General features: G+C 40.5%; 1 protein-coding gene across 3 annotated transcripts in view; it reads right to left on the bottom strand.

The window, feature by feature from the left end:
- The window catches only part of Slc44a1 (solute carrier family 44 member 1), a 182962-nt gene that overhangs the window by 58897 nt on the left and 111074 nt on the right, over window positions 1-12991 (bottom strand). For all 3 annotated transcript variants that reach the window (XM_021199948.1, XM_029539603.1, XM_029539602.1), the window contains exon 13: window positions 8062-8199. In XM_021199948.1, the coding sequence (XP_021055607.1) occupies window positions 8062-8199 (138 nt within the window). The remainder of the gene's footprint in view (window positions 1-8061; window positions 8200-12991) is intronic.

Genomic DNA, 12991 nt, shown 5'->3' with positions numbered 1-12991 from the left:
TAGATGATTCATAATTACAGTAAAGATAATTTAGTTTTCCAAATGTCATATGGTTTCTGAAAAAAAATTACTCATTGGTAATCTGCTAATAAACTTTAAAATAAATATATGCCTATTATTTAAATGTTGGTTTGAGTTCATAAAATTGTTGATGCTTGGAATTGGTATTTTTTTCTAAATATTCCTACATATATGAAATCATATTATATATAAAACGACAGAAACTTCATAATTAATTATTATAAATGTTCTGCAAATACTTGCTCAACTTTACAATTTTATCTTATGAGTGGTTTAAAATATATTTAGCCATTTTTCTACTATTTAAGATTTAGATTGTTTTCAGATGTAAATGATGCTACAACATTCATCTCTATTTTTAAAACTTTTCCTGTGTTTCATATTATATTTCCTATGGTATACATGATAAACAATGTAATTTTTTGTGAAGCTTAGGTTTGGACTATGTGTGATGCACAAGTTACCCAATGCATCCACGTCCATGCTAAATAACAAAACAGTCATCTTGCTTATCGTGAAGAACTACCTGCTGAGGAGCTTCCTCGCTTCGTATAGTTTATAGTTCTTTTAACACATTTTATATCAGCTTGCCAATAATCCCACAGACACTTGATGGCAAACATTATCTAGCCCATCACTTAGATTGGGGAACACCTTTGGAAATGTCAGCCAACCTGCCCAAGGTCACATAGTAAGGAACAGGTCCCATTCAAACAATGACTGCATGATGCCAACCCCACGATTCTTTACAGGGGAAACCCCAGCAAATACTTGGTATGGACTTTCTGAATCTTAAGACATACTCTTCTCTGGCTCTTTGCTTAGCTTAGTATCAGGCTCCAAAACAAAAACAAAAGCATAAACAAAACCAAAAAACCTCTGGAGTCATTTCGTAGGCAAGGCTGAGAACAGGCAGGAAGAATCTTGCAGTGAGTGTCTTCATTATCAACATGAAAGCACTTCTCTGCCTTCATCATAACTCTGAGTTATAATGCATGCAATACACTGACTCCGCTATAAACAAGTCACTTTTAGACGCTTTCATGGAGCAAACGTAGGTCTCCAAAGGTTATGGCTAGAGACTTATTAATCATCTCATATAGAGGCTTCTTTACTGGGTGAGTTCCATATGTGGCTAACTATATTATTTCCATTATTCATGCAATTTCCATTTGCTTGCTTGTTTGTTTGTTTGGGTTTAGAGAGAGGGTTTCTCGGTGTAGCCCTGGATGTCCTAAAACTCACTCTTAAAATTCTGCACATTCCATGTGAGATTTGGGGTTCCTCATGTCCTTGCCATCTCCCTAAAAGCCAAACCATATTAGAAATGTTGAGGTCAATTAGAAACAAAGTGACTCAAGCAAAGCAGAGAGAGACAAAGCAGTTCGGAAAAGAAAGCTGCACATTACATCTTCGGAGAAATAACTCCAGGGACATGTAATAGCTCCTCTCAAAAGACAAATTTAGGAACGATGCCAAAATATATCTGGAGTATCACATAGTTTTTGCAAACTTACAGGAACAGCACAGAAGACAGACAACATTCAAAACCTTCTCTTGCCTGTAGGACCACTCGGAGAAGTCTAGTGGATGGATAGTCATGTATTTTTTCAAACAGAGCGATTTAATGGTTTTCAGACCGCGGAGAGACTAGGAATGCAGGTTCCCGGGCTTTGACTCCAGGGAGCCTACTGACTGAATCAAAGATGAAGCCCCAAATCTTAAAAGTATCCCAGATACTGATGAAGTACATACACAGCCTCCATCTCTGGAAGCTTCTTGTGTACCCATCACCTGCTTGCTTTAGAGAACATTCAACTTCAATTTATGTCTCAGGAAGTTAACATTTATTTTAAAAAATATATATCTCATAATACATAGATTATCTAAGTAATCATAAATGAAGATAAATGCAGGGCCTGGGATGTAAAAATGGCTCGGTGGTAGGATGTTTGTGTAGCATGTCTAAGGCTCTGGGCTCAATCCCCAAAACAAATAAGACACGGTGCTCTAGCCTTTTCTTTTCTGACTGGACATCTAATGCAGAGGATAAGATCTCTGACCACAGTGAAAGAAACTCATCGCTGGGCCAGGATGTGAGGAGTCAGGAGGAAGGAATGGCAGCTTTGGAGTGAGAGAAACAGATGTGAAGGACAGTTACTGCTCGGCTTGGCGCTGTGCTCTAAGGTCATTTAATCTCTGGAAAGACATGACAGTACATACACTCCATGATGGTAAAATCCATTCTGAACAGTGGCCATGGGAAGCCTGGCCACTGTTCCTCCATGCCCCACCCCTCCCCAAATGTAAACTCTGCGCTTAGGTACTGCTTTTCCCTGGAAACTATATGTTGAGAGATTTCTGTTTCTAGTATAAAAATTTTGGGGTTTTGGTTATAGTAAGAAACTGGATTTCTGGTTACACTACTTATACTAAAACACCTTAAATAAATAATCGATTATAAGATAAAACCAATATAAGAAAGGTATTATAAAATACAGGGAAAGTAATTTTACACAGGAGAAATGGAAACATATTGTTTTGATGGGATATAGTTTTATTGGAACAAACATCAAAAAATTTTAAGGCAAAATCTTAAGACTCGTAGCTCATAAGCCTCTATTAGTGTTAGGACACTATTCACCAATGATCACAGGCTATAATTTACTAACTACCAAAGCTATCGCCTTTGCCAAATGTAGCTCACCATTCTATAGAGAGCACAGGGGGCCCACAGAAATGGGACCTGTGGTGTTATCCTTTGGTTTCCTTTTAAAACTTTTAAATTAAAATTCGAATTTGTGGAAATGATGCATTCAGATACAAAAAATGACTCTGAGTGAGTCTATGTACTCTTTCCCTACCTCAGAGTGTCATCCTGTGCTACTGTAGTTCAATAGCATAAGGAATACTGAAGTGGACACAGTCCAGACACAGAACAGAGCAACTACACCATCATGGCCTTCATGACCATCCTACAGCTACAGTACCCAACACCATCTTTAACCAGAGGACCATAACCCATCGCATTAGGAAAATCTCTAATTCTACAATGATGCCTGACAGTAGCATATCAATGGAAGCACACAGTACTAATCTTTGAGATTAGATATTTTTTCCCACTCAGTATTTCAAGTTTCACAGAAAAAGCACAAACACACAAACACAAACACCAAGTGAAAATGACTGGTTATATATATATATATACATATATGTATATGTATATATATCAGTATATAATCTATATATCTATGTATCTATTTGTTGTTATAGTCATGCTTTAGAGAATATATAACTTGTGTCTCACATTTAAATTTTATTTTTAACGTGTCTGATAATATTTGAGTTAGTAAAATCTATACATATACCATTAATAAATGAAGATATATATGTATAGAATTTATATGTGTGTATATGTGCATGTATATATGTGTGAGCATGTATGCATGCATGCATGTATGTGTGTGTGTGTGGTGCAGAAGACTGAATCTTCTAATACTGAGCTATACACTACCAGCTCACAACTATATTTTTAAAAAAGAAAATAAAGAATTTTATTTACTGTGTTAGAAACTCAGAAGATATTTTCTTCTTCTTCTTTTTTTTAAATCATTGGAGCTATTATTTTAAGGCAGAGAAGAGTTTATTGGAAAGGCTAAAAAAAGACCTATCAAATGTTTTACAGTTAGCATTTACCTTATATTAAATTCATCAGAAGAGACATGCAAACTGAGCATTATCTTATCTCCTACCACTTGGGAGACAGAGGCAGTTTTAAAGGTAACTTTCACAAATGCTATTATTAAACATTTTATTCTAATTTTATGAGTATGAGTGTTTGCTGACATGTATGTATGTGTACTGCATGTATGCCTGGGCCCATGGAAGCCAGAAGAAGGTTTCTCCCTTGAATTGGAGTTACAGATGTTGTGAACCACTGATAGGTTTTAGGACATGAGCTCCTCTGCAAGAGCAGTAAATGCTCTTATCCCCTAAGCTATCTCTCCAGCCGCCATTTATGTTGTTACTAAAATATTAATTTAGGAAATCACATTAAGAACTCTAATCAATTCCAGTTCTAGGCTTCTAAGACTGAACTAAGCTAGCAATATTTAATATGGGCATATTTGTGCAAAAAGTTTCATCATAATATAACTTATATTAGTAAAAACTTAAGAATAGTTCAAGTGTTTAAAAACACACAGCAAAATGTATCTTGGGTATTCTAATTTCTGGGCTAATATCCGCATATCAGTGAATGCATATCTAGTGACTTCCTTTGTGATTGGGTTACCTCACTAAGGATGATATCCTCCAGATACATCCATTTGCCCAAGAATTTCATAAATTCATTGTTTTTAATAGCTGAGTAGTACTCCATTGTGTAAATGTATCACAGTTTCTGTATCCATTCCTCTGAAACTTAGAATACCCAAGATACATTTTGCAAAACACAAGAAAACCAAGAAGGATGACCACTGGGTGGATACTTCATTCCTCCTTAGAATAAGGAACAAAATACCTATGAAAGGATATAGGTACAGAGACAAAATTTAGAGCTAAGATGAAAGGATGGACTATCCAGAGACTACCCCATCTGGGAATCCATCCCATCATCAGCCACCAAACCCAGATACTAATGCACATGCCAGCAAGATTCTGCTGAAGGGACCCTGATATAGTGGCCTCTTGTGAGGCTATGCCAGTGCCTGGCAAACACAGAAGTGGATGCTCACAGTCAGCTATTGGATGGAACACAGGGCCCCCAATGGAGGAGCTAGAGAAAGTACCCAAGGAGCTGTAGGGGGCTGCAACCCTGTAGGTGCAACAACAATATGAACTAACCAGTACACCTTGAGCTCGAGTCTCTAGCTGCATATGTAGCAGAAGATGGCCTAATCGGCCATCATTGGGAAGAGAGGCCCCTTGGTCTTGTAAACTTTATATGACCCAGCACAGGGGAAGGCCAGGGCCAAGTAGTGGGAGTGGGTGGGTAGGGAGCAGGGGCAGGGAGGGGGGTATAGGGAATTTTCAGGATAGCATTTGAAATGTAAATAAAGAAAATAATAAAAAAAACCACACAGCAGAGGACTGGTCAAGAAATGATACAAGTGCATGTTTAGAAACTGTTTACTGAAACTAGAAGTGCTTATAGTATCAAATGAAAAGAAAGGATACAGATTCCCTCTCTCCCACCACCTAAGCTGTGTTAGCACAGCGGACACCCAGGACAGTCTGTAGTGCACTGAAAGTACACAGTCTATATTTGTGGAGTGAACAGAAAGTATGATAAGTCTAAAGAAAAGCTTTCAGTCACATTACTAGCATGTTAAAAAGAAAACCCACAAGCCAATGTAAAAGCCACAGGTTTGATATTCATACACTGTTCCTTATAGAGGGACATACTGAATAGAGGGAACACTGTCTAGCTTGGGAACTCATGAAGAGAAGTGTAGGGCTATCCACTGTTAACAACTGAGATACTAGCTTTCATTCTTCTAATGCACATTTTAGTTGAATTCTTATTCTCAAGTCGGGCATGGTGGCACACACCTTTAATCCCACCACTTGGGAGACAGAGGCAGTTGGGTCTCTGAGTTCGAGACCAGCCTACAAAGTGAGTTCTAGGACAGCCAGGGCAGTTATACAAAGAATCTTTGTCTCGGGGGACAGAGGTGAAGAGGACTTGTTAGTTCTCTGCTTGGTAGCACTGGAGACCATGCCTAGGGCCTTGTGCACTCTCAGGACATGTCTGTCACCTAGGTTCAGCTCTGGTCCTTAACACAGATTTTTTACAACAGTAAAATGACACCCCAGTATATTCATCATATTCTAAACTCACAAGAGAACATGGTTTACCAGGCCGGCTTTTAAATCCAGTCATTTCTCTAGTTCACAGCATTACACTGTTTACAAAAGGCCCCTATTACAAACAAACCTACATTCAGTTGTACTTAGAACTGTTTTCAGGGGTAGCTCTGACATCAACATGATTATTAAATAAAAAGGTTTCTCTGTAAAAGTCCAAGAACAAATTTAATGTTAGTTGAGATAACTATTATGACATGGTTAGATCAGACAGGCATGGATCTCAACTCCATCCTTGCCACATTCCAGTTCTCAAAATGTGTCTAGTAGATTACCTCTCTACACTTTAGTTTCCTCTGCTTTGGAATATAAAATGCTAAAAGTGATAGGTCACCTTCCAGGGGATGATTCTCTCTCTCTCTCTCTCTCTCTCTCTCTCTGCTCATCTGCTCATTCTATTTTAGCTCTAGGGATGAGTTATGAATTTGTAAATAAAAACAGTATAAACAAAACAGAGACTCTTCAGCCTTTGCTGAGTCAGCATGTATCATCCACACACAGTACCACCACCCAATCCTGCTCTTGACTCTTGACGGACACTGACGCATTTCACCTTCACTATAGAAATGTCCTCTCCTATAAAAACGTGACACAAGCAAATCTGTTATAATGTAAACTTAACTACAGATACTAAAAGTAATTACCCTTAATTGTTTTCAAATGACAGTTCCCTAGGAAGCTACACACTTCAAAACACACAAAGCTATGCTTCCACTAGACAAAACAAATTTTTGTTCTTTTCAAAGACATTTTACAGGCACAGTTGTTGCCCCACTGCAGTGTATAATAACTGTGTTTACTGGGGTACGGACCCAACTGTTTGTGAGCAATTATGAAGATCATCAACGCAACGTAGAGAAGGTGTATAAGAGTGTGTGTGGAAAGAGTGTGATCAACAGGCATGTGTGTTGTTCCTCCACAGAAGCACACAGCTGAGACTTCACCGGAGGCACACAGGCATGAGGAGTGGCATCCTAACGATGCTGCAACATGTATAATTCTTTCATTTTTCAAATTGCCTAAATAGCCTCTGGTTTTAAATGCAGGTGCAATGAATCTAAGTATAATGCTATTTATAATTCACAAGGTTTTGATAGCATGGAATAAACTCTTTTCTCAGCTCTAAGGAAAGTAGGTCTTGTTCCCTAACAGCTCTATTTTAAAAGGATTTTTATATAATAACATCTAACATTCTACCATAACTGCTAACATTCACCAAAAAAAAAACAAAACAAAACAAAAAAAAAACAACCATGTATCAAGCACCGTCCTAGATATTCTGGGTGATTAGCCAGTCCAAGACATACAACACTGAAAATGTGTCCCCATTATTATCCCATGTGTACAAAGAGTCACATGATCAGCAACAGGTTAACCCAGAACCTTAGACCCCAGCCTCCAGGAGCAATGCCATCCCTGCCCAGTTACTGTCCTGCTGCTAATCCCAGAAGCAACATGGGCAGGAAAGTGGTCGTCTCATCTTACACTTCCATGTAATGTAACATGCCATCTCTGAAAGTCAGGGTCACGGCAGAGCCTGGAGGCAGGAACTGAGGCACGGAGAGTGCTGCTTGCTGGCTTGTCCTCGTGCTTAGTCTGTTTTCTTACACAACACAGGACACCTGCCCAGGGGCTGGGCCCTCCCACATCCATCAATTTCACGAAAATGCCTCCACAGACTTGCCTAGAGTCCAATGTTACAGAGGCATTTTCTCAATGAAGACTCCCTCTTCATAGACGTATCGAGGTTTGTGCCAAGTTGACAGGAACCGGGTGTCCAGACAACCCTCATCACTGCATAGACTGTTTCAATAATTCTTTTTTTTTCTTCATATGTGTGGTTCTAGGGATTGAACTCATGTTTCTGCACACGCTAGCAAGTATTTAGTGAGCTATATCCCTCCTGATTTCTTCTTTAAAAACAAAAACAAAAAAACCTGCATGCCTGTTAACTCAGAATAACAGCGCTTAACTCAAAAAAATTATTAAGAAGATTAAATGAATATAATACCTGTAAATTAAGGAGGACTTAATGCATACTAAGGTATCATGAATGTTTGCTACATAGTAAATGGTTTTGTGCTAGGCTACATTGTTTTTTTAAATTAAAGAACAAAATTTTGTACATTTACTCAGATGTCCATTTGTCTCAGATAGTACAGGTGGCCTTACCTTGCCCAGGAATAGCATGAAGTCCCCCACTGTGTTGATGGCAGCCACTCGCAGAGCATTCTCCACTAGAATGACGAAGGCATCCTTTGCTGAGGTGCAGAAGTTGGTGCTATTGATAGCTGTGGCTGTGTATGCATTCTAGAAAAGAAGGGGGGAGGGGGGACCAGTCACCAGAAATGTATTTTGAAAGGCACAAACCATGTATGTTTACAGCACATCTTGTAAAAAGTATTCAGTAAAGCCCACGGCTTTCACGTGGTGTAAAGTAAACCTGGAAACAGAACATACGAGCCAGAGCCAGGTGAAGGGGCGGGAGGAAACTGTCATGGTAAACGGGCCACTTTCCAGTCCTCTTAACGGGGCCTCATGGAGACAAAACACGAATGTTCTGACATCCATGAACTTCCTCTCAGCCTTCCAAAACTTATGCAGAATTTAGACTTTCCTGGATGTCTGAAATGTGTGAAGCAATGGATCCAGGGTACACTGCTAACCACTTCTTGGTACAAAATGCAGAGCATTCCAAAGCTGAGGAAAAAGCTGCTGCTGAGTAACAACAGGTCACGGTCATGGGGCCTGTAGGAAGCCAGAAGACCCCCGTGATCCGGCAGGACTCTGATACAGATTCTCATCATAAAAATGGCGATAATTTACTACCTGGATATGTTTATTTCAAAAGCCATGATACAGTATTAAAAAAAAAAGAGCACCGCTTTTCTGTTAATATTCATTCATTCATTCATTCATTCATTCATTCATTCATTCATTCATCCTTGCTTCCTTACATGGTCATCTGCCCACATGTTCTATGAGGCTAGACCATAGCAGGAACAAAAGAATTAATGAACCTAACTGCAGTGTTCCACTTTTTCCCCCTGTCTTCTACAAGAACTCCTTTTGAAACATTCTACACAATGCCTCAGTAAAGTAAAAATAAACCCTCCTTTGAACTTGTGTTACAGTCACCCTGCTGGAAAACTGTGGAAGGCACTGTGGCAGCCAGACCTATCCTTAAAGAGCACAGAACGGTCCCCTGGCTCCCTAGCTCCCTGGTACTCATGAAAATACCCATTTAGCCATTTGTTCCTGAACAAGGATGGCCAAGCAACCATCTAAGGGCCCTGGCCGTGCCTGGCCTGATGGCTGCCCTCGTAAAGGAAGTTTTGCTGGGACAATGCCCTGCTCGCTTGGCTGAAACAAGTGTTTGTCACTGAGATCACATGACCCAGGAATAAGGCCAAGACGCTTTCTGGTTCCTTCTAGGAAAGGGTGTCTAAGCTATCTTCTGCAGGACTGCAGAGGATGAGGATTAAGGCGGGGACAGCCTACAGGGCCCGCTTCCTCATCACTTTAGAAACACAATGCTCATTCAACGCTCACCCCTAGGTTTACCAGCCTCCAGTCTTTTAGCATGTTTTATTATAATCTTTGTTCTTGTTATTTCCCACCTTGGTGCTGGGAAGGAAACCTAGACCTCAAATGTTCTGGGGAATTGATCTAATAAGCTGTAGCCCAGGCCCTCATAACTGTTTTATTGATCTTTTTATTTTGTTTTTCAGTCAAGAGTTGCTATGTTGTCTGGACTGGTCTCAAACTTGATGTATACTTGAGAATGGCCTTAAACTCCTGATCCTCCTGCCTCTCCCTCCATCGTGCCTGGATTACAGGCATGCATACCATGCCTGGCTAATTCTTTAGCCCAATGATTTACTGGAAACAGTCTTCAGTGATGTAGGATGTAAACCCCTTGGTGAGAAAAACCTTAGTTCCTCTGTTATTTATTTCATGTTTCTAGTGCTTGTGCTTCTTAGGCACCTGTCCTGCAATTGAGCCACAGACAAATGAGGTACCACAAACAAATGAAGTAGTTACTAATGCATTTTCAGGAGAAAAATACCCTCCCATAGTGACACACTTTCAGAAGACTCAGTTCCCTGTACCCATGTGATGGCTTGCTCACAAACTCACAACTGTACGTTAATTCTAGTTGCAGAGGATCTGTGCCCTGTTCTCACCTTTGTGGGTACTAGGCATATGTGTATTTAGGCAAAACATTCATACACATAAAATAGAATAAAAAGTCCAGTAAAATTCATCCTAATTTAAAAATCATTATAATGTCCAGAATTAGGAAAAGTGGGCAACTCTGAGTAATTCATTTATTATTAATTAATTAATTTTGAGACAAGGTTTCTCTGTGTAGCCCTAGCTCTCCTGGATATTAATCTGTAGATTAGGCTTGCTTTGAACTCACAGAGAATCACCTGCCTCTGCATGTGTGTGTGTGTGTGTGTGTGTGTGCGCGCGCGCGCATGTGTGTGTGTGTGCACACGTGTGTGTGTGTGTGTGTGTGTGTGTGCACACGTGTGCATGTGCGCGCGTGTGTTTACCCCCACACTGTCCAGTCTGTAGCCCAGGACCAACCATCTCTTAACTTGTGATCATCCCGCCTTAGCCTTTCAAGCGCTGGGATGACAGGCCGAGCCATAGAGCCTGAGTAGGAAGACCTATTAAAATCAATTAGGTCATTAGAAACAAGTTGGGTTTACCTATGATGTTCTCCCTTCCAGTTCCACCAGGGATCTCCCTGAGTCAGAGGCTCCATGTACCCCATCTCCTCTGTTACCATCATTCCAGCTGTTACCATCCTCCAGCAAGGACCTAACCCATGCTAGCTAAACTTGCTGTAGTCTACAGGCTGACATATGGAAACATGAGCTGTTTGCATACTGTCTGTAAAAATGTATTTTGTGTTAAGTATACACATACACACACACACTACTGGAGAGGGTGGATAAAGTTCGGCCTACAAACCCCCTCTACCTGGAGGACAAGCAATCTGCTACAACACACCAACCTCAGTTCTCTTGTCTCTAAAGCACAGGAAAAAATGCCTTGTTTACATTATATTTACATTAGTATGGTGTATTTTGCAATACACTAAAAATTACTTGCTATAAATCCTACTCACAGAGAAAAGCTTTATGATTCGATGATCTCATCGCTGAGCACACAGTGTTAAATAGCTAGTCCCTGATGGTGCCAGGGAGACCCAGACCAGTGTGACCCAATGCCTGAAGGAAAACATGTTCTGCTGGTAGCAATCTCTGCACCTAATGCAAACTCAGTTCAACTAGATGTGTCATCACCTTCACGTCCTGTCCAGCACTAATGAACAAGGAGTGTTCACAGGTCACTGTTTGTCTGTACAGTTCTAGCACCTACTCTATAAATAATAAATGGTGTTTCAACTCTCCTCTGTAAATCCTTTAGAGCAGCAGCAACAAATTGTTGGCCCAGGGATAACTGACACTGTGTAGCCTTAAGAACTATTTATTCAGGCTCGTTTGGATTTTGCTTGTTTGGGTTAGGCTATTTTTTTTGTGGGGGGGGGTTGGTTTTCTAAATTAACTGTCAGTATTTTAATAGCAGAAGACAAAATATAAACATTTAGAATTTTGGTGTGTGTGGTTTTTGTTTTTATTTTTTTCCTTTCTCAGAAAACTGAGGAGACTGAAGCTCACAATCATGACTGCCTGCTTCAGATGGCAGTGTCCCTTCAGGTCACACTCTGCATCACTGTCTATTGTCTTAGATGCCCCAACTGCCCCTTACATGCTTCAGTTTTCAGGCTCTGCTCCAGGCTTTCAGAGGCTGCATGCAAACCACAGGAGAAACAACAAAAAGCTCAGATGAGCCAACTCAAGGAGAGGACAGATGCCTTCTAAAGAGCGCTGGCAAAACAGAACCTTAAATGGGACTTCTTCACGGGAAGCACAGGGCACAGTGATAGGCAGTGTGGTAAGCGGTTCTCATCAGAGAGCAGTATAATCAACACCACCGCTTCCCTGTGCTCTAAATCTACTTTCGGAGAGTAAGCAAGTGATTTAGGAAAAATAAAAATGAGGACCACATTATAAGATTATATATATATATATAAAACAATTCACTATTATAGTATTGATATAAAAGTAGGCAGATTAATAGTGGAGAAAACAAAGTCCTATCATAGACTCATATGCTATAAATGATTTAATAATTCCAGCACTTGAGGGCAGCAGCACAACATAAGAGTTATTACAAGTGAGAGGTTAGCCTGGGCTACATACAACATTCATGTCATAAAAAGGAGAGAAGAACTCAGGAGGTGATTAAATGGGCACTTCATAGTGGGAGACACACTAATTTCTCACTTGCCATAGGACAGCTAACTGATCGAATCCCTGACATATCAGAGCATTAATGAAAGAAGAAGAAAGGAAACCTGTAACTCCAACTCTAAGGGACACAATGTCCTCTTCATGGTTCTGTGGGCACTCCCATTCACACACAAACTCACTCTCCCCCCGCCCCCATCACACACACACACACACACACACACACACACGCACTCACGCACGCATGCACACACGCACGCACGCACACACACGCACACACACACACACACGCACGCCACACACGCACACGCGCACACACACACACGCACACACACGCACTCACGCACGCACACACACACACACACGCACACGCACGCGCACACACTCACGCACAATTATCAGAAGGAGAAGGATGAGGATGAAGGTGAGTAGGAGGAGGAGGAGGAGGAGGAGGAGAAGGAGAAGGAGAAAATTGAGCCAATAGTCAAGTGACATGTACCAATTAGCCATGAAGAGCCAAGTAAGAGTTAATTTACCTGTACTAAATTTCACCCTTATTTAATCCTGGTGATGACAGCTATTATATATTTCTTTCTCTACTTACTAAGGATGGGAACTGAGTTACAGGCTCCACCGAGCTTGCACAAGAGCTACACTATCCATCTCTGAACTCTCTCCACTGCATGCCACCTCAACAGAGCTCTAAAGTATGGGCTCAACTCCAGGAGCAGGGAAAGGAAAAACTTTACAATCTGAACCCTGATTGCTCATGG

This window comes from Mus pahari, chromosome 6 (assembly GCF_900095145.1).
Source record: "Mus pahari chromosome 6, PAHARI_EIJ_v1.1, whole genome shotgun sequence".
Lineage (NCBI taxonomy): Eukaryota > Metazoa > Chordata > Mammalia > Rodentia > Muridae > Mus > Mus pahari.
This window is presented reverse-complemented; position numbering and strand designations above follow the sequence as displayed.